We start from the raw sequence: 26,689 nt of genomic DNA, 5'->3' as shown, positions 1-26,689 counted from the left end.
AAAAAAAAAAAAAAAATGGGCTGACAATATCAAGAAATTTTAATCCCATGCTTCTCAAAGCATATTTCAGCAAATATTGAACCATATAATAAAATAAACATAATGCAACTTCCTGGGCATTAAATTTACTTGAAGGTCTTACGGGAAAATAAGTAATGGTAAATAATTGAAAATGTTTTTCTTTTAGAACTAACAGTTAAGTAGATTTAAAGTCTATTTCAAAACTCACATTTTGAATTATCAAACCTAAGATTTTAAAGAAAACTTTTGCTCCCCTCCAGACTTCCAGGGATGTACATGGGTTCATCACAGACTATTAAAAGTATTTCCAAGGATATTTGAGAGAAGTCCTGTCTTAAAATAGCCATAACGTTCACTCATCGAGATTTCCATAAGTTAGCATATGTGTCCTTCTGACAAGAAGTAAAAATAGAAAAGTAATCACTGCTAATAAGAGCAATAGATAGAATTTGAGAACCAAGGGATTCCAGAGGTGAGAGATTAGTTTTCTGAGGCTGTAAGAGCTCTTATTGATACTAGTCTCTACTTGTTTTTATTTATTTTTTAGAGTCACTTCAACAATAATTTAATTTTTTTAATCTTAGCACTTTAAGGCATTGTTTCACCTTTACTTCCCCAAAGACTTGTTACTACTCAGTTAAAGAATTGGCTCTAGATATGACACAGAAATGCTGACATGCATAGTTACTTGCTACGAGTTAAGGTCTTGGCAGAAAACAGATGACACATTTAAATTAGGTCATTTGAGAAAATTTTAATAAAGGCTCTATTTCTAAAAGTGCAGACAGGCTGTAATCAAATCACAAAGTACCTTCCAGACTAGCAACAGCAGTGGGATTACCACCCCTAAACCTAAAGGGTTATGGGGGCCACTGGAGTGCTGAGAAAACAAACCAGAACTACCAGGAAAGCTTTTCAAGTTTGACTCTATAAACTACCCTTGGAAAGCACCATATAGTTGGCTTGTATGCTCCTGAAGCTTCACTCACCCCTAATTATATTAAATTTGTTCTTTCCAATGAAAGAAAGAAAACCAGAGCTAAATGAAGAGGGCCATCTAACAGAAGGAACAAAACCAGACTGTAGCACTCAGATTAGCAAGTCAAAGGATATATACCCATACCTCACTCTCTTTCTACCCTGAATACCTCCTGCTGGTGCCTATCAACCAAACCTAAGGAGAAACTGGAGGGAAAGGTAGTTCATTAATGCAGTTAACATGAATTAGAGTCCAGAACATGGAACAGGATGGAGAAGGATGGAAAGTGGATCTGGAGAGGCAATCAGAAGACACCCAGCACAGCTGGGTTTTAGAAAAGGGTGAATGAATACCATAAAGTAAAAGTATGAATGACTTTTATTGGCACACCTAATAACACTAGGATAAATGATAGTGAATATCAAAAGGAAGAAACAGAAAAACCAAAAAGGAAAAACAGAAGCAGAGTTTTTAAAAATAAAATTACAGAATTTTACAGTAGAAGAGAACATAAGATGTCATCTAGTCTAATACATTTCATCAGGTTTTCCTGGCAGATGATACCAGCTTCTCCTTAAATACTTGTGCTTTAGCTCATGGTATCAGCTTGTGATATTATTTAATACATCTCTTTCTTATAAAGTTCTTATATTAAACCAAAATTACCTACCAATATGACCTTACTATTAGTGTTAAAGTATGGCACTTGGAGCTGAACAGAACAATCATGGTATGGATTGTCCCGTGTGCAGTACAGTGAAACTGTTGCTCTACTTCACTCAACATTGTAGCTCCTGCATATTGTCTCTAAGATTATGGTAGTTTTTTTTTTTTTTTTTGGGGGGGGAAGGGGGGCATCAACCCATAGTGATAACACATAATGGACTTACAGACAATTCAAACCTCTGCCACTGGTTTTTCAAATACCAGGAGGGTCAGCCATGGTGGATAGATTTCAGAAGATCTTCCACACTAAGACAGACTTGGAAGAAGGAAGGGGCCATCCACTTCTTAAATAATTGGCTGGGGACAACATTATGAATAGTAGTGAAACACTGTCTGATATATTATTGGAAAACTATTAGTAGCCCTGAAACATTATCTTGATATAGTGCCAGAAGATGAGCCCTTCAGATCAGAAACCACTCAAGACACAACTGGGGAAGAGCTGCTTCCTCAAAGTGGAGTTGACCTTAATGACGTGGATGGAGTAAAGTTTTTGGACCCTCCACTTGCTGATGGGACATGACTCAAAATAGAAAGAAACAGCTCCAAACATCCATTAATAATTAGAACATGGAATGTACAAACTATGAATGTAGGAAAATTGGAAGTTGTCAAAAATGAAATGGAATGCATGAAGATTGATATCCCAGACATTACTAAGCTGAAATGGACTGATTTGGAACATTTTGAATCAGACAGTTCTACAGAGAATAACAATTTGAAGATGAATAGTGTCACATTCATTGTCACAAAGAATGTTTCAGGATCTATCCTGAAGTACAGTGCTGTCAGTGATAGGATAATATCCATACACCTAAAAAGAAGACCAGTTAATACTACTATTATGCAAATTTACACACCAGTCACTAAAAGCAAAGATGAAGATATTGAAGATTTTTACCAACTTCTGCCATCTGAAATTGACCAAACATGCAATCAACATGTATTGATTATTACTGGTGATTGGAATGGGAAAGTTGGAAACAAAGAAGAATCACTAGTAGTTGGAAAATATGGCCTTGGTGATAGAAATAATGCTGGAGATCACATGATAGAATTTCGCAAGACCAATGACTTATTCATTGCAAATACCTTTTTTCAACAACATAAATGGCTGCTGTACATGTGGACCTCACCAGATTGAATGCACAGGAATCAGAACTATATATGTGGAAAGAGACAATGGAGAAACTCAATATCTTCAGTCAAAACAAGGTGAGGAGCTGACCATGGAACATACAATCAACTGCTCATATGTAATTCAAGTTGAAGGTGAAAACAATTAAAATAAGTCCAGGAGAGCCAAAATATGACCTTGACTATATCCCACCTGAGTTTAGAGATTATCTGAAGAATAGATTTGATGTATTGAACATCAGTGACCAAAATCCAGACAAAATGTGGGATGACATCAAGAACATCATACATGTAGAAAGCAAAAGGTCATTAAAGAGACAGGAAAGAAAGAAAAGAACAAAATGGATGTCAGAAGAGACTCTGAAACTTGCCCTTGAACAAAGAGTAGCAAAAGCAAATGAAGGAAATAAGATAAAAGAGCTGAACAGAATATTTCAAAGAGCAGCTCAAGAAGATAATTATTGTACTGACATGTGCAAAGACCTGGAGTCAGAAATCCAAAAGGGAAGAACACACTCAACATTTCTCAAGTTGAAAGAACTGAAGAAAAAATTTATGCCTTGAGTTGCAATATTGAAAGATTCTATGGGCAAAATATTGAATGATGCAGGAAACATCAAAAGAAGATGGAAGGAATACTCAGAGTCACTATACAAAAAAGAAATTGGTTGGTGTTCATCTATTTCATGAAGTGGCATATGATCAAGAACGAATGGTACTGAAGGAAGAAGTCAGAGCTTCACTGAAGAAATTGGCTAAAAACAAGGCTCCAGGAATTGATGGAATATTCATTGAGATGTTTCAACAAATGGACACTGCACTGGAGGCACTTACCCGTCTATGTCAAGAAATTTGGAAGACAGCTGAGTAGAAGAGATCTATATTTTTACCTGTTCTAAAGAAAGGTGATCCAACAGAATGTGGAAGTTATCAAACAATATCATTTATACCACACTCGATTAAAATATTGTTGAAGATAATTCAAAAATTTTTGCAGCAGTATATTGACCAGGAACTTCCAGAAATGCAAGCTAGATTCAGAAGAGCATGTGGAATGAGGGATATCATTGCTGCTGTCAGATGAATCTTGGCTGAAAGCAAAGAATACCAGAAAGATGTTTACTTGTATTTTATTGACTATGCAAAAGCATTCAACTGTATAGATCATAACAAATTATGGATAACATTATGTTATGGATAACAGGGGAATTCCAGAATCCTTCAGTGTGCTCATGAGGAACCTGTACATAGACCAGGAGGCTGTTGTTTGAACAGAACAAGGGGATAAAAAAAACACAAACTTACTGCCATCGAGTTGGTTCCGACTCATAGTGACCCCCTTTGGGTTTCCAAGGCAGTAAATCTTTACAGAAGTAGATTGGCCAGCCTACCTTCCATGGAGTGGCTGGTGAGTTTGAACCACCAACCTTCTCGTTAGCAGTCAAGTGTTTTAGGCACTATGCCACCAGAGCTCCTTGAACAAAGGGATACTGCATGGTTTAAAAAGAGGAAGGGGGTACATCAAGGTTGTACCCTTTCACCATATTATTCAATTTGTATGCTGAGCAAAATAATCCAAGAAGCTGGACTATATGATGAAGAACACAGCATCGAGATTGGTGGAAGACTCATTAACAACCTGTGATGTGCAGACAACACAACCTTGCTTGCTCAAAGTGAAGATGACTTGAAGCACTTATTGATGAAGATTAAAGAGTACAGTCTGCAGTAAGGATTATACATAAATGTGAAGAAAACAAAAATCTGCACAACTACACCAATAAGCAACCTCATAATAGATGGAGAAAAGATTGAAGTTGTTAAAGATTTCATATTACTTGGTTCCACAATCAACATCCATGGAAGTAGCAGTCAAGAAATCAGATTCTATATTGCACTGGGCAAATCTGCTGCAAATGACCTCTTTACAGTGCTGAAGAGCAGAGATGTGTCTTTGGAGATTAAGGTGTGCTTAACCCAAGCTGAGGTATTTTCTACCACCTCATACGCATGTGAAAGCTGGACAATGAATAAGGAAGACCAAAGAAGAGTTGATGCTTTTGAGTTGTGGAGTTGGCAGAGGATCCTGAAAGTACATGGACTTTCAGAAGAACGAACAAACCTGTCCTGGAAGAATGCAGCCTTGGAAATGAGAATGGGCAGACTTCATCTCACCTACTTTGGTCATGTTATCAGAAGTGATTATTCCCTGGAGAAGGACATCATGCTCGTTAAAAGTGGAGGGTCAGTGAAAATGGGGAAAACCCTCAATGAGATTAATTGACACAGTGGCTGTAATGATGTGCTTAGTTATTGCAAGGATTGTGAGGATGGCTCACAATTGAGTAGTGTTTTGTTCTGTTATACATAGGGTCACTATGAGTTGGAGCCAATTCAATGAAACCTACCAATAACAATGACATATATACATTATCTATAACATATAATATCCACCACTTGTCTGTCAGTTTGTTGTACTGTGGTAGCTTGCATGTTGCTGTGAGGCTGGAGGCTATGCCACTGGTAAACCAAATACTAGCAGGGTCACCCATGGTGGACAGGTTTCAGCAGAGCTTCCACACTAAGACAGACTCAGAAGAAGGAAGGGGCCATCCACTTCTCAAAGAACTGGCCAGTGAAAACCTTATGAATACCAGTGAAAAGCTGTCTGATGTATTACTAGAAAACTTTATGAATAACCATGAAACATTATCCAGTATAGTACCAGATGATAAGCCCCTCAGGTTGGAAGGCAGTCAAATTATAACTGGGGAAGAACCACCTCCTCAGAGTAGAGCTGACCTTAATTATGTGGATGGAGTAAAGCTTTTGGGACCTCCATTTGCTGATGAGGAGTGACTCAAAATTAGAAGAAACAGGTGCAAGCATCCATTAATAATCAGAATATGAAATATACGAAGTAAGAATCTAGGAAAATTAGAAGCTGCAAAATATGGCCTTGGTGATAGAAATAATGCTGAAGATCACATGATAGAATTTTGTAAGACAAACGACTTATTCATTGCAAACACATTTTTCAACAGCATAAATGGCAGCTATGCACATGGACTTCACCAGAATACTACACAGGAATCAGATCAACCACATCTGTGGAAAGAGGTGATGAAGAAGTTCAATATCTTCAGTCAAGACAAGGCCATGACCTGACTGTAGAACAGACCATCAACTGCTCATATGCAACTTCAAGTTGAAGCTGAGGACAATTAAAACAAGTCCAGAAGAGCCGAAATTTGACCTTGATTATATCTGTCCTGAATTTAGAGACCATCTAAAGAATAGATTTGACACAATGAACACCAATGACCAAAAGCCAGAGGAATTGTGTGATGACATCAAGAACATCATCCATGAAGAAAGCAAAAGGTCATTAAAAATACAGGAAAGGAAGAAAAGCCCAAAATGGATGTCAGAAAAGACTCTGAAACTCTCTGAAGTTGAGAGAGTAGCTAAAGCCAATGGAAGAAATGACAAGATAAAAGAGTTGAATAGAAGATTCAAAGAGCAGCTCAAGCAGACAAATTACTATAATGAAATGTGCAAAGACCTGGAGTTAGAAAACCAAAAGGGAAGAACATGGTTGGTGTTTCTTAAGCTAAAAGAACTGAAGAAAAAAATCAGTCCTCGAGTTGCAATATTGAAAGATTCTATGGGCAAAATATCAAATGATGTAGGAAGCATCAAAAGAAAATGGAAGGAATAGACAGTCACTGTACCAAAAAGAATTTGTCAATGTTCATCCATTTCAGAAGGTGGCATATGATAAAGAACCAATGGTATTGAAGGAAGAAGTCAAAGGTGCACTGGAGGAATTTGGTGAAGAACAAGGCTCCAGGAATTGACAAAATAGCTATTGAGATGTTTTAAAAAAAAAATGATTCCACACGGGAGGCACTCATTCATCTATGCCAAGAAATTTGGAAGAGAGCTACCTGGCCAAATAACTGGAAGAGATCCATATTTGCACCCATTCCAAAGAGACGTGATCCTAGAGAATGTGGAAATTATTGAACAATATCATTAATATCACATACAAGTAAAATCTTGCTGAAGATAATTCAAAAATGGTTGCGGCAGTATATTGACAGGGAACTTCCAGAAATGTAAGCTGGATTCAGAAGAAGACATGAAACAAGGGATATCATTGTTGATGTCAGATGGATCTTGGTTTAAAGGAAAGAGTACCAGAAAGATGTTTACTTGTGTTTTATTGACTATGCAAAAGTATTCGATTGTGTGGATCATAACAAATTATGGATAACATTGAGAAGAATGGGAATTCCTGAACACTTAATTGTGCTCATGAGGAACTTGTACATAAACCAGGAGGCTGTCTTTTGAACAGAATAAGGGGATACTGCATGGTTAAAAATCAGAAGGGGGTGTGTCAGGGTTGTATCTTTTCAGTATACTTACTCAATCTGTATGCTGAGCAAATAATCCAAGAAGCTGGACTATATGAAGAAGAACGTGGCATCAGGATTGGAGAAAGGCTCATTAACAATCTGTGATACGCAGATGACACAACTCTGCTTGCTGAAAGTGAGGATGCCTTGAAGCACTTACTGATGAAGATTGAAGACTACAGTCTCCAGTATGGATTATACCTCAATATAAAGAAAACAAAAATCCTCACAACTGGACCAATAAGCAGCGTCACAATAAATGGAGAAAAGACTGAAGTTGTCAAGGACTTTATATTACTTGGTTCTACAATCAACATCAGTGGAAGCAGCAGTCAAAACATCAGATGATGTATTGCATTGAGCAAATCTGCTGCAAAAGACCTCTTTCAAGTGCTGAAGAGCAAAGATGTCTCCTTGAATACGGTGGTGTGCTTTACCTAAGCCATGATATTTCAGTCGCCTCATACGCATTTGAGATCTGAACAATGAATAAGGAAGACAGAGAAGAGTTGATGCTTCTGAGTGTGGTGTTGGTAAAGAATACTGAAAGTACCATGGACTGCTAAAGTGCAGCTGGAATGCTCCTTGGAAGCAAAAATGGCCAGACTTCATCTCACCTACTTTGGTCCTGTTGTCTGGAGGGACCATTCCTTGGAGAAGAGTATCATGCTTGGTAAAGTAGAGGGTCAACAAAAAAGAGGAAGGCCCTTAACGAGATGGAATGACACAGTGTGTACAATAATGGTTCAGCAAGGATTGTGAGACTGGTACAGGACTGGGCAGTGTTTTATTCTGTTGTACATAGGGTCACTGTGAGTTGGAGCCAACTGGATGGCACCTAACAACAACAACAACAATAATACATATACACTATAACACATTATATATAATACCTTATATATAATATATATACATTAATATTAACTATTTCTAAGTTTTATGTAAGTGGCAGCATACTTCCTATACCTTTGGTATATAGGGTTACATACCAAATTCAGGATAACGGTTACTTCTAGGAAAGGAACAAAGGAAAAAGATTTGGGGGAGGGTTAGGTGTGTCTAATGTTCTGTTTCCTTAGAGAAGTACCTACAACAAGTAAAACAAAATGCTACCATATGTTATATTGTATGTGTGGTGGGCAAGTAATAGTATATGATTATCATTTATTTTCTGGATTTTTTTGTAGGTTTTAAATATTTCACGATTAATTTTTTAAAGAAAAATGCTATAATGGACATTAGTATCACTTGCCACAAATAGAACCTATATATAAATATTTATTTAACTAAATATATTAACTTGTTGTTGTTGTTGTTATTTGCCATCGAGTCGCCCCCGACTCATAGCGACCCCTCCTTGGGTTTCCGAGGCAGTATCACTACGGAAGTAGGATAGGCCAACCTTCCTTCTGAGGAGTGGCTGGTGGGTTTGAACCGCCAGCCTTCTGGTTAGCAGTCAAGTGCCTTAGGAACTATGCTACCAGATCTCCTAAATATATTAACTACCAACTATTAATTTTAAAGTTCATCTCTGTCCCTCTTAACATTATCTCATGCACCCTTTGGGAAACAATGATCTAAGATGCTACAAATTAACAAATGCAGGTAGGTGTCAACCCAGTCACTTTCAGCAGGTTCTCTTGCCTCCAGAGAAACATGACTGCAGCATATCAATCTTTCCCTTTCTCCTCTGCTCCCAGTCATTGCAAGGCTTCCTCTTACTGAAAACCTCTTACAGGCACTGTCTCATATCATCATGTCCAAACCAAATGGACAGATAAAGATGATACTCTGAATCATCAAGACAAGGTTAAACTCTCGTTTTCTTTTGTAGGAGAAGATAGAGAAATATATGATAAACTTACAGAACAGATTTCAACATAAAATGGTAAAAAATAAAGAGATATGATTCAGCTAATGGGAAAAATTATTTACATGAAACACATTTCTCAAAAATGTGAAACAAATGCGTTATTACTATAAATAACCCATTGCTTAAAATACTTACAATAAATAGCACTAAAATTGTTTTTAAAAACTTATTTTTAAAACTATTTTTCAAAATTTCCATAATTGATATTTAGCATTGTGTTTATCTTACTTGTGATTGTGCATGTTGTATAACTTTGAAAGGCAGAATCTCATAGCAGTATTAGCCTAGGCTCTGGTCTCCTGGTACCAACTGAATGACCTTAGACAGGTTACCCTGGGCAATTTACTTAAACTCTCTGTGACTACATCACTTCATTTAGAAAATGAGAATTATAATAGTCCTTTCCTCTTAGAGTCAGTGGTGCAATGGATAAAAAGCTTGGCTGCTGACCACCAGGTTGGTGGCTCAAACCTACCAGCAGATCCAGAAGAGAAAAGACCTGGTGATCTGCTACCAAGAAGTTGGACTACATAAAGAAGAACAGCATCAGGATTAGGGAAAGAATCATTAAGAACCTTTGATATGCAGATAACACAATCTTGATTGCTAAAAATGAAGAGGACATGTTTTCAGAAGGACCCACTTCCTGGAGAAGGATATCGTGCTTTGTAAAATGGAGGGTGAATGAAAAAGAAGACCTTCAATGAGGTAGATTGACACAATGGCTGCCAACAGTGGGTTCAAGCATTGCAACAATTGTAAGGATACTAGGCAACATTTTGTCTGTTACACATAGGATTGCTGTAAGTCAGAATTGACTTGATGTCACTTAACAACAACTATATATGTAAATTTATATGTAGAGAGAGAGAGAGAGAGAGTATATGTATGTCATAAATAGTGTATGCAGAAGGTTGGTGGTTCACACCCACCAGCCACTCCGCAGAAGAAAGACTGGGCAATCTACTTCCATAAAGATTTACCATCTTGGAAACCCAAACGGGGTCTCGATGAGTCAGAATCAACTCGATGGCAGTGCGTTTGGTTTTTAGGTTTTATATCATTTATCAACTCTCACCCACTGCCATCGTGTCAGTTCCAACTCATAGTGACCCCCATTGGATTCCTGAGACTGTAAATCTTTATGGAAGTAGATTGTCCCACCTTCCTTCCACAGAGCAGCTGGTAGGTTTGAATTGCTGACCTTCTGGTTAGCAGCCAAATGCCTTATCCACTATGCCACCAGAGCTCCTTATGTCATATAGAGTAAATGTGTAATATATATTTATATTATATGCTATGTATGTAATACTATTTATATTCTTTTTTATTTTCACTAGTTTTTCATAATTCTTTCTGCTAAATTAAGAGTTTATTTAGATAGTTAATGAAATCCTTGTCAATCAGATTCCTGCTATTTGATTTTTGTTTTGTAGATATTTGAAGAAGTCTTTTTTCTGCATACAATTAGTCTCATATTCCTAGAAATATCACTTGAGGTATTTATGTTTGAGGACAGTGAAAATAAGCTTGATTATTGTAAATATCTGTGTTTTTATTCAAGTGTATTTGAGTTGATCAAATATTTATCTGACTAAACCTTTTGCTGAGTCATTCTTTCTTGGATGGAATGTTATTTTTAGTAATGGATCATTATTCTCGTCCCTCTTTATCTGGAATTATATCTTCCTGGCACACATTAACAGCAAATGTGAAGAGCTCACCTAATGCATTATTCAGAACATCAGAAACTGAAATAGTTTATATAATCAATTGAAATTAGATAGGAAGGATGCCGTGTCTGTATAGGCATGATTTACTACAGGGGAAAAAATTTACCAATTTATACATCACATTTATAAGGTAGCCACTAATCCCATGAAAAGTTGCATTTGGATCCATCCCCTCCCACTAGGGGTGAGGGCAACTTACCTGTGCAATTCTGACTAAACATTGCAGTTAGATATGGAGTAATGAAAATAAGAATGAAGAATTCACAAAATGTCATTAACTCTACAAATTACGTATACAAAAAAAAAAAAAAAAAACCCTCAATGCTGTTGAGTCAATTCAACTCATAGTGATCCTTCCTTGGGTTTTCTACAGAAGTAGATTGCCCAATCTTCCTTCCAAGGAGTGGCGAGGAGTGGCTGTTGGGTTTGAACCACCAGCCTTCTGGTTAGCAATTTAATGCGTTAGGCACTACACCACTGGACCACTCTGATAAACCCTGAAATGTAAATTCATCTTGTTGGAACAGTTGTGCCATTTTAAATAATGATCTAGCACAACTACTCTGCCCTCTTTTATTTCTGAGGCTCACCCTCAATACTTTCCTCAGATATGATGTTGTTGGCTGCCATCAAGTCAGTTCTGGGTGATAGTGACCATTTTTATAACCAGGCAAAACACTGCACAGTCCTGTGCCATCCTCACGGTCATTGCTATGTGTGAGCCAATTGTTGCAGCCACTGTGTTGATCCATCTTGCTCAGGGTCATCCTCTTTTCTACTGACCTTTTGCTTTTCCAAGCAGTATGTTGTTCTCTTTGGACTGGTTCCTCCTGATAATATATCCACAGTACATGGGACAAAGTCCTGCCATCCTCATTTCTAAGGAGCATTCTAGCTGTGCTTCCAAGACAGATTTGTTCATTCTTTCAGCATTCTGTGGTATATTCAATATTCTTTGCCAATGCAATAATTTAAAGTCATTAATTATTCTTCAGTCTTCCTTATTCATTGTACACCTTTTACCTGCAAAGGTTGTTGTTGTTGTTGTTGTTGTTATGTGCCATCGAGTCATACCTGACTCATAGCGACCCCTCCTTGGGTTTCCGAGGCAGTATCACTACGGAAGTAGATTGCCCCATCTTCCTTCCGGGGAGTGGCTGGTGGGTTTGAACCGCCAGCCTTCTGGTTAGCAGTCAAGTGCCTTAGCCACTATGCTACCTGCAAAGGAGGCAGTTGAAAATAACGTGGCTTGGGTCAGGTTCACCTTAATCCTTAAAGTGACATCTTTTGCTTTTTAACATGTTAAAAAAGTCTTTTGCAGCAGATTGGCCATTGTAATAGTCATTTGATTTCTTCACTGCTGGTTCTGTGGTATTGTTTGTGGATCCAAGTAAAATTAAATCCTTGACAGTCTTTTCTCCATTTATCATGATATTGTTTTTTTTGGTCTAGTTATGAAGGTATTTGTTTTCTTTATGTTGAGGTGTCATACTAAAGACTGAAGTTTTTGCCTTCATCAATAAGTGTCTCAAGTCCTCTTCACTTTCAGCCTGCATGTGGCTGGTTATTAATGGGTCTTCTCCAATCTGATGCCAGAGTCTTCTTCATGTAGTCCAATTTCTCAGATTATTTGCTCAGCCTGCAGAATGAGTAAGTATGATAAAGGGACACAATCCTGATGCATACCTTTCCTGATTTTCAGCCATGTGATATTCCTTTCTTCTGTTCGAAGGACTGCTTCTTACTCTTTGTACAGTTTCCACATGAGCACAGTTAAGTGTTCTGGAATTCCCATTCTTTACAATGTTATCTGTACTTTGTAACAATCCACGTAGTCTAAAGCCTTTGCATAGTCAATAAAGCATAGGTAAACATCTTTCTGTATTCTCTGCTTTCAACTAAAATCCGTATGATATGCCTTGTTCCAGGTCCTATTCTGAATCTGGCTTGAATTTCTGGCAGTTCCCTGTGAGTGTACTACTGCAACAATTGTTGTATTATCTTCAGCAAAATTATAATTGTGTGTGATATTAATGATATTGTTTGATAATTTCCACATTCTGTTTGATCACCTTTTTTTCAAATTGGCACAAATGTGGATCTCTACCAGATGGTTGGCTAGGTATGTCTTCCAAATTTCTTAGCATAGATGAGTGAGGGCTTCCACCACTGCATCCATTTGTTGAAACATCTCAATTGCTATTCCACCAATTCATGGAGTCTTCTTTTTCCACCAGTACCTTCACTACAGCTTGAACTTCTTCCTCAGTACCATTGGCTCTTTATCATAGGCTCCTCCTGAAATGGTTATTATTTTGATACAGTGACTCTGCGTATCCCTTCCTTCTTCTTTTGATACTGTATTTAGCTAACACAATCCTTCATTATTGCAACTTGAGACTTGAATTTTTTCTTTGGTTCTTTCAGCTTGAGAAATGCCAACCATGTTTTTCCCTTTTGGTTTTCTAACTTCAAGTCTTTGCACATTTCATTATAATACTTCACTTTGTCTTCTCAAGGTGTCCTTTGAAATCTTCTGTTCAGCTCTTTTACTTCACCATTTCTTCAATTTGCTTTAGCTACTCTACATTCAAGCAAGGTTGGGCAATCTACTTCTGTAGCAATACTGCCTCAGAAACACGTAGTGACCCATAGGGGTCACTATGAGTTGGATCCGACTCGATGGTGCATAACAACAACAACACATTCAAGAGCAAGTTTCAGAGTCTCTTCTGACATCCATATTGGTATTTTCTTTCTTTCCTGACTTTTTAATGACCTTTTACTTCCTTCATGTATGATGTCCTTGATATCACCCCACATCTTGTCTGGTCTTCAGTCATTAGTGTTCAATGCATCAAATCTGTTCTTGAAATGATCTCTAAATTCAGGTGGAATATACTCAAGTTCACACTTTGGCTCTCATGGACTTGTTTTAATATTCTTCACCTTCAACTTAAATTTGCATATGAGTAACTGATGGCCTGTCCTGCATTTGGCCCCTGGCCTTGTTCTGACTGATGATTTTGAGCTTTTCCATCATCTTTTTGCACAAATGTAGTCGATTTGATTCCTATGTAGTCCATCAAGTGAGGTCCTTGTGTATAGTTGCCATTTATGCTATTGGAAAAAGTATTTACAATGGATAAATTGTTGGTCTTGCAAAATTCTGTCATATGATCACTGGCATTTTTTTTCATTTCTGTCGCCAAGGCCATATTTTCCAATTATCAATCCTTTCTTTCCAACTTTCATATTCCTATCACCAGTAATTATCAATTCATCTTGATTGCATGTTTGATCAATGTCAGATTGCAGAAGTTGGCAAAAATCTTCAATTTATTCATCTTTGCCATTAGTGGTTGGTGTGTAAATTTGAATAATAGTCATATTAACTGGTTCCTTTATTATGGATATCATCCCATCATTGACAGCATTGTACTTCAGGATAGATCTTGAAATAGTATTTTTGACAGTTAATGAGACACCATTCCTCTTCAATTTGTCATTCCCGGCATAGTAGATTGTCTGATTCAAAATCACCAGTTCTAGTCTGCTTCAGCTCAGTAATGTCTAAGATATCAACCTTTATGGTTCCATTTCATTTTTGATGACTTCCAATTTTCTTGATTCATACTTCATACATTCCACATTCCTATTACTAATGGATGTTTATGGTTGTTTTTTCTCAAGTTGTGCATATCAGCAAATGAACATCCCTAAAGCTTTATTCCATCCATGTCATTAAAATTAACTCTACTTTGAGGAGACAGCTCTTCCCCAGTCATATTTTGAATGCCTTCTAAGCTAAGGGTCCTTTGGCACTATATTAGGTAATGTTCTGCTGCTATTCATAAGGTTTTCACTGGCCAATTTTTTCAGAAGTAGATCTCCACGTCCTCTTTTGTAGTCTTTCTTAGTCAGGAAGCTCTACTGAAGCTTGTACAACATGGGCTTGCTGGTGTTTGAAATACTGATGGCATGGCTTCCAGAATAACAACAATATGCAAGCCAACACAGTAAGACAAACTGACAGACTTATCTCAATTACAATAGATCCATTGGTAGGGCAGAACAACAGGCATCACAGGTTGGCCGTTCAGAGGACTCAAATTCATAAATGTTATTTACCTTAAGTCCAGAATGTTCTCCTCAAAGCATTTACTAACTGTCCCTTCCTCAAATTTAGAAAGTGTTAAATCATAAGAAGGAAATTAAAGCCTTATCTAGACACCTTTATGGGATAATTGAGCCCTCCTTATAACTCCTGGGTGGTGCAAACTGTTAAAACACTTAGTTGCTAACCAAAGTTTGGAGGTTCAAGTTCACACAGAAGTGCCTTGGAAAAAAAAATCAGTCATTGAAAACCCTATGGAGCACAATTCTACTCTAACACACATGGGATAGCTATTTTTTGGAGTCAACAGCAACTGGTTTATAGTAAAGGCGATGTGTATTTCAGTACTTTAGGGAGCTAAAAGAGAATTGCAAATAAAAATAAAAGTCATCAGTAGTCGGATCCAACTCATAGAGACCGCTTCTTGGTGGATGTAGATTGCCCAATCTTCCTTCCGAGGAGTGGCTGGTGGGTTTGAACCGCCAGTCTTCTGGTTAGCGGTCAAATGCCTTAGGTTCTACACCACCAGAGCTCCTAGTAGAAATCTGTAGTGGTAAATCATTTCTCATATGTATATTCATGCAGAGTTAACATTTCAAAATTTATTCTCATTCTTTGGAAGCATGTTAATAGAAGAAATTACTATTCTAGGCACAGACTAGTAGATTTTTCCTGTTATTTTTTCTCCCTTTAATCATTAGCATAGATAGCATATAACTCAAAGCAGAAATTGGATACTTAAAGTGTCTGGTGTTACTAAATTGATTGGATAACTTGAAGCATTCAAGATAATTGTAAGTTCACTTTTAAGTTAATTTTTTTTCTTAATTTAAAAAAAGAAAAGTGGAAAAACTCTGATAGCTTGTCAGGAAGAAGAAAAACAAGGACCACTTAAAGTTCTTTGTGGTCTTGTTAATGAGGCATTAGATCCCTCAATGTGTTTCCTTGGAAATGGCTTCAAGTGTAGTAGCCTAATCAGAGGTTTCACTGAGCATTGTAATGGACTTGGAGAGGCAACATGATGTTTTGGGGGCCGGGGTGGGAAGGGGGCTGTTGTTTCTAAGGCTAACTCTCTAACCAGCTTTCCCCATCTGTAAACTGCAAGCTTTTGAAATGTTTTAAAGATTGTGAAGTGTTATAAAATTGGAAATATGACTGCTACAGCAGATGAAATGTCATTTCTTTGTTTTCTTTAAGTCCTATAAAATTGATTTTCAATTTTATACCCACAAGGTAAATAAATCATTATTGGTGCTGTCTCTATGCATCTTCCCAAGGTCTTGGGAAGTTTTCTGAAGAGGGAGGAGCCTTGGGCAGAGCAAATTCAGGGAGGTTCTCCTTTTCAATCCTAGATGCACTCTGGTCATCTCTGAGATGTCTCTTGCCTATGTCTTCATGTTCTCCTGGCATCTTATGGGTCTGAGGTTTATAGATCATGCTTTGACAAAGGAGTCAAGACTGAGAACCTGATGCCTAAGATCCTGCATCTGTGGTGCAACATGCCCTCCTTCTGCTTCCTTCCTGCCTTTTGCTTGCAGAAACTGCAAGAGCCTTGCAGAACCAGCTAAAATCCTCTTCCCAGGCTGGGAACATCTCTTTCACTCCAACTCTGAGCCACTTTTTATAAAAGATAGGAAGAGGGTACCTATTTAGGCACCTTCTGCTTTCTGACCAACAGAAGGCCCTAAAGCTTGGGAATAATAGAAAGGTTGAAGTGCTCTTCTTGAACACAGAGGTTAAAAAAAATACAGAGGTTAAAGATACAGAGGTTTAGTCTATTGCAAGGTAGTCATAGAAAGGCACACAAGTAGGTCATCTCACAGCACTCACTTAGAACCAGAGAATCAGAATTAGCAATTACAACACAATTTAGGTCAGTGGTTAGAGTTCAAATCTTTAGAATTCAGGCTTTTACCATTTTACCCATTGGAAGGAAGTCTTAACCAGGGCTCAGACTCCACAGAGGCAGTGGGTTGGCAGACAGAATCTCAGTTCCATCTCTGCCTTCTTTCTGTGAATGAGCAGAAATTTAGGGTTTATATGTGAATTTGTCACCTTGGCTCCACACAACAAAGGCTAGTGTTATGTTGAAGACTATTATGTTATGTCTTTTCTGCAGAGTAATGGAGTGACACAGTTTGTCTTCAACGTTAGAAATTAGGGAGGTTGTCTAGATTTATGTTATATTTTCTTGTATCACAACATGCTGGATCAAAATGAACTTAGTTGTTTAAGTTCCTTACATGCCTCACATGTGTCTATGTTTCTATGTCTAACCAAAAAAGAGAAAAAAAAAAAAAAACTCACTGTCATGGAGTGTATTCTGACGCATAGTGACCCCTATTGAGTTTCCAAGGCTGTAAATCTTATGGAAGCCAACTGCCTCATCTTTCTTCCACAGAGCAGCTGGTGGATTCAAACCACTGAGCTTTTGGTTAGCAGCTAAATGCCTTAACCACTACAGCTCCTTTCTATATCAAAGCTCAGAAATTTTCTAAATAACTTTCTCATGCCTTACAGGTTACTAAAGACACAGTTAATGTTATAGAGCCTCACAATGATAGACATATTCTAAGTTCATATTTCAAGGAGTGGCTGGTGGGTTTGAACTGCCACCTTCTGGTTAGCAGTCAAATGCCTTAGGCACTATAGCACCAGAGCTCCTTTTATAAGTGCATATTCATGTGTATTTTGAAATCATATTGGTGTCTTATAACTTAAGAGACTTGAGGCTGTAAATGCATATGGAAACAGACTGCCACATCTTTCTGCAACAGAGCAGCTCGTTAGTTCAAACTGCCAACCTTTTGTTTAGCATCCAAGTGCCTTAACCACTGCACCACCAGGGTTCCTTAACATTGTAATTAGAAGGTCAGAAATGTTCCAAAAATAAGGGAACTTCTAAAGATTCTTATCCTCCATTTTATTGCCAGGGAAACAGGGACAGAACAGTGTCCCTGTTTATAATAACAATTTAGCCTAAAATACAGCTTCTAGTGTGACCCTGGAATTTGTTTGTCTAGACTGTTAGTACTTTAATAATTCTTTAAATGAGTCCAGTGCCTAAGGCAAAATGGTTTTTACTAATTTATCTAGACCCTTGTTTGACTCCAAGGTTACTTTTAGAAATCAGCTTCCTCAAGGCTCAAGGTTCACAAGAACATCTCAGAATAATGAACTGGGTGAATCACCCCACCTCTGTGGACCCCAAAATCTAGCTTCCATGAGAATTAATACTCTGTTTCTCAAAAAGCATAAAAATAATGTTGCTCTTTTTATTTTCCCTTGTTTATGTATGTATAGTAAAACAGCAAGAAAAGAAAAATTTCACAGATGAAGGAGACCTTCTCTTTAAGATGGGCATCAAGATCCTCCAGCAGTCTAAAAGCCAAAAACAAAAAGCAGAGTAAGTATTCATCCAATTACCTTACCCAAGCTAAATTTCCAGGTTGAAAAAATGTTTGCCATTAAATGCTTATTTGGATAACATTTTCTCTTAAGTTTTTGTTTTTAAAAGGCTTGAAATGTGTTTAAAGAATTCTACAAATTAGCCAGTTTAAACAAGCAGAACAATTGCATGTAAAATGTGGTCCCTACACATTAAGTGAAGAATTAAGGCACTAATCTGAGAATTCAAGCAAAAGCATTCTATTTTAGCTTTAATTTATTAAATATTTCAAACGAAGTAAAATATGCTTTAGCTGAATTAGAGTAGTTGCTGTTTTAGAATGCTTTATTCCCTAACTGAGCAATTGTACAGCATTGCATAGTTGTTTGTTTTTAATTTCATCGTGATTTGGGTGAAAGTTTACAGAGCAAATTCATCTTCCATACAGCAGTTCACACACACTTTGCCTCATGACATTGACTGTAATTTCCCACAATTCAACTGCTCTCTTCCCATTTCCTCCTCATAGCCAACTCTTCCATATGTCCTTCACTCCCATATATTCCTGACCCCTGAGCAGTCTCCCTGTGCATACACAGCCCTTCTATTCTCCCATGATTGATCTCTCCAAGGAGTGTATCTACCTAATGTAAATGTTCAGCTCATATGCCTGCCTTTTGTTTGACTAGCCACAGGAGTGGGTTCAGTTCCAGACATGAAGGACAGCTAGGGGCCATAGTCTCAGGGGTTCTACCAGACTCCCTCAGACCAGCAAACCTGGTTCTTTTTTTTTTTTTTATGATTTTGAGTTTTGTTCCACATTGTTCTCCTACTCTATCCAGGATCTCCTACATAGATCCCCCTCCAAGTGGTTGACAATGGTAGCTGGGCACCATCTAGTTCTTCTGGTCTCATAGTCATATAGGCTGAAGATCGCATGGTGTACCAGTCTCTTGGACTAATTGTTTCCATGCATCTTTGGTTTTCTTCATTCTTCTTTGCTCTGGATGAGGAAAGACCCACCATTGCATCTAGATGGCTCCTTGGAACTTCTCAGTCACTACTTACCAAAGTAGGATGTGGAACAATGTTTTTGTGTAGTATGTTATGCCAGTTGAGCTTGATGTCCCTTGTGACCATGGTCCCAAGCCCACAGGTCCAACTACTTGCTCCCTCTGTGTAGCTGGCTGTGGCCAAGCAGTGACTACAACCTTGTCCCTTGTCAGCTCTACTATATACCTGGAAATTCTTACCAGACATACCAATACACTTGTAGAAATATTGTCTGCTAACCCTATATATGGTCATGGGCACACACCCCACTGCATAGACATACCTAATAGTTCACCCTATCCACCCATCTATGAATGCATAAATCAATGTTTGCCTTCACTGACAATGCAGTACTATATATGCAAAAGGGTTCATCTTTGTTGTCTGTACCTCCGATGCACCTCTTTATGTCTTCCTCTTCCTCAGTGCCACCATCTTGATCACTCACATTTGGTACATTGCCCTTCCCTTCACCCAAGTCAATACTTGTCTCTACCTATCTAACAGGGTTCCCTCTCCTCCCCTCCCACCACTGGTAACCAACAAAGAAAATTTCCTTCCATTTATAAACCTTTCCTTGACTTTCTACAATAATGGACTAATACAGTATTTTTCCTTCTGTGATTGCCTTATTTCACTCAGCGTAATGTCCTCCAAGTTCATCCACATTATGTGGTGTTTTGCCAATTCTGCTTTACCCTTTAAGGTTGCATAGTATTCCGTTGTGTCTATGTACCATAGTTTGGTTATCCATTCTTCTGTTGATGGGCATCTAGGTTGTTTCCATCTTTTGGCTATTGTAAATAGTGCTGCGATGAAGATGGGTGTGCATATATCTGTTCTTGTCCTGGCTCTCACTTCTTTAAGGATATATACCTATATTACTATGGAATGGCTGGGTCAAATTATCTCTAATTCCAACTTTTTAAGGACTCACCATACTGCTTTCCACAGTGGTTGTATCATTTGACAGTCCCAGCAGCAGCCCCTTTCCCCAGTTCCAGATCTTGCTTAAAATATCCCTTTTATCAGCTTGGACTTTCTTGACAGGGGACCCAGGCATCAACCCCATCTTTGGAATCAAAGATATTTAGAAGGATTTGTCTTACAGATTGTTGCCATTACTTGGGACTGGCCCCTGCAGCCCAGCTTAGGCTTCTGTTCCTTGGTCCTTCTGGATACCCTTCTTGGCCCAGTAACCTATGTAGCTATACCAGCAAAGCGTGTGACAGAAAGGCCCAAGGAAACCTGTATCTTGAGGTTAAGCCCATTTCTAAATGCTTATCCCTGGATACCAAACATTTTCCCTCATTGACCTTTGAGACCTTCTATCTTGTTGTCTGCCTTCTAGCCCTAAGACCCTCAGTTTTCTTTGACCATGTTTAATTTCTTGCTTGACCTCACTTCTAGCTCTTCAACCCCTTTTTGTTTCTCTGGAGCACTACCCTCTGTTTTGCCATCCAAGATTCTAACACCTACTTACACAAACCTACGTAAACCAAAAACCAAACCAAACTCACTGCTGTTGAGTCATTCCCACTCATAGTGACCCCTCCTTGGATTTCCGAAGTGGTATCCCTATGCAAGTAGATTGCCCAGTCTTCCGTCTGAGGAGTGGCTGGTGGGTTTGAACCACCAGCCTTCTGGTTAGCAGTCAAATACCTTAGGCACTACGCCACCAGAGCTCCCCAAACCTACCCAGATATCACTTAATCTGGGGCCCTTCTTGCCCAACCTTTTCTGTTCCAACCTTTGCCCAAGAGCAACTTATTTTTGCTTCAGCACAGAGAGGGGGTAAATAAAGCTGAGTCACCCAACTCTTCTCAGTTGTCAGCATTGATAGATTTGTGTATTGTTTCCTGTATTTGAGTCAGAGTCACAGGTGGAGGTCAATGCTTTCTGGTCTTGTTGCTACCAAAAAGAAAGCTATAAGAGTAAAAATAAATTCCAAAAGCACTCTCTATCTCTCATACATTTTGACCTTGTTAGGCTCTCCATCACTACATATTACAGAGATGATTTCTGACTGGGAATCAGAAAATTTAGCATAAGATACTCCTATGGCATCTATTTTTGTACTCTCCTAACTTTTATGCTATCTACCACCTAATTACATGAGAACAATTACCATGCTACAAAGCTTTAGAATCTATGCAATTGTCCTAATATAATAATAATAGCAGCTTTTATTACTTATGGAATAAGAGTAGCAGCTTAGTATCAGAAGCTGTATCATGCACTTCAAATGTGGATTGTCTCATTCAATCTTGACAGCAATCTTGTGAAGTCAGTGTCATTATTATCCCCATTTTATACATGAGGTAGACGCAGAGAAGTTAAGTAACTTGCCTAAAGTTTCTAAACTAGTAAGTGATGTAGTCAGGATTTAAACAACCATTAAGGTTTTGTTTAACTATTGTTTTCTCAAACAGACTGACACTGTTATATTGAAGAATATGTTCTGTTTTAAAAAATTGTTTTAGAATATGAAGGGACTTTCACTCTTACGATAAAGATTCTTAGATAGGACACTGTATTTTAATTATCATTGCTATATATTTCAGAACTCATTTTATAAAACGTGGAAAAAAATTGTGGTAGAGGCTCTGGGAGAGTTCACTATTTTAGGAAAAGTATTTTTTCACTTGATTTTGTATATAAGCTTGAAGCATAATGTATCCCATATATCTCTCCTTCTAAATAGTTTACTACTCCTCAGATATATTTGAAATTATAATTTTAGAGTGACCTAGTAACCAAAAAAATTTACTGGTCTAGCAATGTAATGAACTTCAACTTAACTGTTTTGTTAGTAGCAATGGCAACAGAAAATTTCCTTTTTTTAGAAAATAAAACTTCTAACTTCATGTTCTTGAAACAGAGCCTACTTATTCTTTGCCAAAGCAGCTGACATGGGAAACTTGAGAGCTATGGAGAAAATGGCTGATGCTTTGCTATTTGGAAATTTTGGCATGCAAAACGTAACAGCAGCTATCCAACTATATGAGTCCTTGGCTAAAGAAGGATCATATAAAGCCCAAAATGTGAGTCTTGAAAGGAAATGAAACTTTAAATAGCTGCATATTGAAATAACTATAGACAAATAACAAGAAAGGAGTTAATCAATAGCATTCCCACTCTAATGTGTGAGCTCAGGTCCACAGAGGTTAGAATACTGCACTAAATAATGGTGTCAGGTCAGAATCAGCATAGAACTGCTTTCTAATCTACCTTTCTATCTTACATATTTATGCATATGTTTTGAGATAATTTGAGACCTGTGAACACCTAACATAGTTAAATTTTACATAAAAGGTATTCATGTATACAAAGAAATATGGAATTAAATCTGTTATTGTATAGTACTATGTTTGCCTACATAGTACATTTCAAATAGTCTATAATCTAAATATATTTCCTTTTGTATTTTAATGTATGTATTTTATTTTATTCTGAGAGTAGCATCATTTGATAGAAAATCTGGGGAATACAAGGGGGAAAAAGAAAAACAAACAAAAAGTGCCCCTCATGGGACTACCATCCTAATTCAACCATTGTTAGGATTGCTCTGTTATTTGTTTTGCTTGGATTCTTTCTCTATGTGTCTCCTTAAATGGTGCTAATCAAAATGCAGATGCATGTATCATTTTATTTCTAGCTACTTTCACTTAATGCTATAGCAAAGACATGTTTTCATGGTGGTACAGTCTTTTTAAATGAAAACAGTTTTTCTGATTATGAAAGAAATTTGTATACATTATTAACATATTTGATAATTCAGGAAAAAATGGAGGAAAAAGTAAAAGTCTTCTAAAACCTTTCTGCCCAGAAATCAATTCTGTTACCACCCAGTGAAGAGAAGAAGCTAGACTTTGGAGTCAAATAGATCTAAGTTTGAATCCACTCACCAGATAATAAACTACGTAATGCATCCTTTCCTCCTTATTATGCATGAGAATTTGACTTTCGGTTCACTTTCTACTTCTGCTTTTATGGTAATATGACAGGAGTAAAATGTTAAACATGTTTCTAGGTAACATTACTTCTGATGGAAATGCTCCTTGAAAGGTAAACTGCCTTCTTTGGGAAAAACTATACAAAAATCAAACCAAATCACGGTCGTTGAGTCTGATCCAGCTCATAGAGACCCTTCCTTGGGTTTCCGAGGCTATATCACTATGGACGTAGATTGCCCAAACTTCCTTCCGAGGAGTGGCTGGTGGAATGAGCTATAAATACCTAATGGTGATAGTGATCCTTATGGAGACCCTGGACACTATACCTAAGAAGTCAGTCTAGGGAGAATGTGGTTTTTGTGTCAGGATGGCTCCTGGACATACCCAGTGTGCGTCATATCACTTGTACCTGAACCCTTATCTGAGCAGCCAGAGATGACTCCTGAGGAATTGTGTGAAAAAGACTACAAGTACTCCAACTGAATCTGATTCTCCCCTGCAGGCAAACCGGTTTCTGTCCTATATGCATCTGTCTAGATTATTAGCAAAGGGAGCCTATGAGAGTCTTGTGATTCTGTATGTCTGATGGAACCTAAGAAGATCCCTGATGGATAAGGCAAACTCTCTTTCATCTGTAAATTTGATAATGCTAAACTCTGAGTACTGCATCTGTCTGGTATACCACTGTATCTCTAATATCAGCATAGTGCCTGGAACAAGAATTGTAAGTTTAATGCTGAGTCAATTAAGTAGTTAACTAATTGTTAATGAATTCATGAAACTTTTGTGAGGATTAAAATAATGTATAAAGGTATTTAGTTCTATACTTGGAAAAATATAATCACTCATTATTTTTTTTAAAAAAAAACGGTTATAATTATTACCATTACTTCCACTACTATTCCTCTAGAATATTTCCTATGAATATACCTACTCCTCACTTCCCTACCACCTCATTATCTGACATTTTATTTACATTTACAACAATAGTAAAAACACTATCTGCTATCCCACTATTTTGTGCATTAATAATGGTAATAACAAATACCAAGTTTCTATGCAAGAATAACACTGGCTGTGATGGTTAAGGTTGTGTGTCAACTTGATTGGGCAGTGATTCTTAGTGTTTTGGCTGGATGTGATTTGGCAGTTATGTAATGCTATAATTTGGCAGTTATTTAATGATATAGTCATCTTCATTTTGTGATATGATGTAGTCATCCTCCATTTGTACATAATGCCAAATTTTTTGTATATGACCTCTTTTTGGAACCTAACTATATTGATAAATGAGGAATGGCTATATAGAATTATTTTTTCACAAAAATGGAACCATATTTACTTACTGTTCCCTGTTGTTGTCAAGTGTCATCGAGTCAGTTCTGATTCACTGACCTTATTATATACAACAGAATGAAACACTGCTAGACCCTGAGCAATCCTCACATCATTGCTGTTTAAGCCTATTGTTGCACCCACTTTGTCAATCCATCTCATTGAAGGACTTTCTCTTTCTTGCTGACCCTCCACTTTACCAAGCTTCTCCAAGGACTGGTTCCTTCTTATAACATGTCCAAAGTATGTGAGATAAAGTCTCATTGTCTTCACTTCTAAAGAGAGTTTTGGTTGTAGTTTTCCAAGATAGAGTTGTTTGTTCTGGTGGCCCAACATATTGTCAATATGCTTTGCCAACACCATATTCAAAGGCATCTATTCTACTTTTGGTCTTCCTTATGATTTTGCAAGCATATGAGGTGATTGAAAATACCAGGTTTGGGTGAGGCACACTTTAGTCCACAAAGTGAAACCTTGCTTTTTAATACTTTAAAGAGGAATTTTGCAGCAGATTTGCCAATGCAATATATAATTTGATTTCTTGAATGCTACTTCCATGAATATTAATTGTGGAACCTAGTAAAACAAAGTCTTTGACAACTTCCATCTTTCCTCCATTTATCGTGATGTTGCTTATTGGTTCAGTTGTGAGGATTTTTGTTTTCTTTATGTTGATGTGTTGTCCATACTGAGAACTGTAGTCTTTGATCTTCATCAGTAAATGCTTCAAGTTCTCTTCCCTTTCAGAAAGCAAGATTGTATCATATAATCTATCACAGTCTTAATGATCTTTCCTCCAATCCTGATGCTGCATTCTTCTTCATACAGTCCAGTTTCTTTGATTATTTGCTCAGCATACAGATTGAATAAGTATTGTGAAAGGATACAATTCTGACACACACCTTTCCTGATTTTACACCACACAGTACCCTATTGTTTTGTTCTGTTCTGTACACCTCTTGCTCTATGTACAGGTACTATTTGAGCACAATTCAGTGTTCTGGGATTCCCATTCTTCACAATGTCATCCATATCCAGTCAGTTGGCCAGGTGCTGTATTCCAAATTTCTTGGCATAGATGAGTGACCACTTCCAGCACTGCATCTGTTTGTTGGAACATATCAATGGGTATTCCGTCAATTCCTAAAGCCTTGTTTTTCATCAATTCCTTCAGTGTAGCTTGGAATTCTTCCTTCAGTACCATCAGTTCTTGATCAAATGCTACCTCCTGAAATGGTTGAACAGCAACAATTCTTTTTGGTATAAACAAACAAACACACTGCCGTCAAGTCAGATCCAATTCATAGCAACCCCTCCTTGGTTTTCTGAGGCAGTATCACTGCGGAAGTATTCCTTCCATCTTCTTTTAATGCTTCCTGCATTGTTCCATATTTTGCTCACAGAATCCTTTAATATTGCAATTTGAGGCTTGAATTTTTCCTTCAGTTCTTTGCACTTGAGAAATGCTAAGCATATTCTTCCCTTTTGATTTTCTAACTCCAGGTCTTTCTACATTTCATTACAATACTTAATTTTGTCTTCGAGCCATCCTTTGAAATCTTCAGCCTTTTGCATCATCATTTCTTCCATTCACTTTAGTTACTCTGTATTTAAGAGCAAGTTTCAGAATGTCCTCTGACATACATTTTGGTCTTTTCTTTCTTTCCTGTCTTTTTTTTTTTTTTTTTTTTTGGTGGGGTGGGTGAAGATTTACAGAGCAAATTCACTTTCCATACAGTAGTTCATATACACTTTGTCTCATGACAACATTAACCACAGTTTACCACAATGCAACAGCTCCCCTCCCACTTCCTCCCCATAGTTACCTCTTCCCAGTGTCTATCCCTCTATACACTCCTGCCCCCTGAGCTGTCTCCCTGTGCATAAGCAGCCCTTCTTTCTCCCATGTTTGTTCTTTCCAAGGAGTGTATCTATTTGAGGTAAATG

General features: G+C 37.6%; 1 protein-coding gene across 1 annotated transcript in view; it reads left to right on the top strand.

Moving 5' to 3' along the window:
* SEL1L2 (SEL1L2 adaptor subunit of ERAD E3 ligase) overlaps positions 1 to 26,689 on the top strand; it is a 186,409-nt gene that overhangs the window by 13,236 nt on the left and 146,484 nt on the right. The window contains exons 3-4 of the mRNA XM_042781728.1: positions 18,314 to 18,416; positions 22,333 to 22,495. Coding sequence (XP_042637662.1) covers positions 18,314 to 18,416; positions 22,333 to 22,495 — 266 coding nt within the window. The remainder of the gene's footprint in view (positions 1 to 18,313; positions 18,417 to 22,332; positions 22,496 to 26,689) is intronic.

The sequence above is a fragment of the Orycteropus afer genome, unplaced genomic scaffold, assembly GCF_000298275.1.
Source record: "Orycteropus afer afer isolate SDZICR_OR568_19922 unplaced genomic scaffold, OryAfe1.0 scaffold00158, whole genome shotgun sequence".
NCBI classification, from domain to species: Eukaryota; Metazoa; Chordata; class Mammalia; order Tubulidentata; family Orycteropodidae; genus Orycteropus; species Orycteropus afer.
This window is presented reverse-complemented; position numbering and strand designations above follow the sequence as displayed.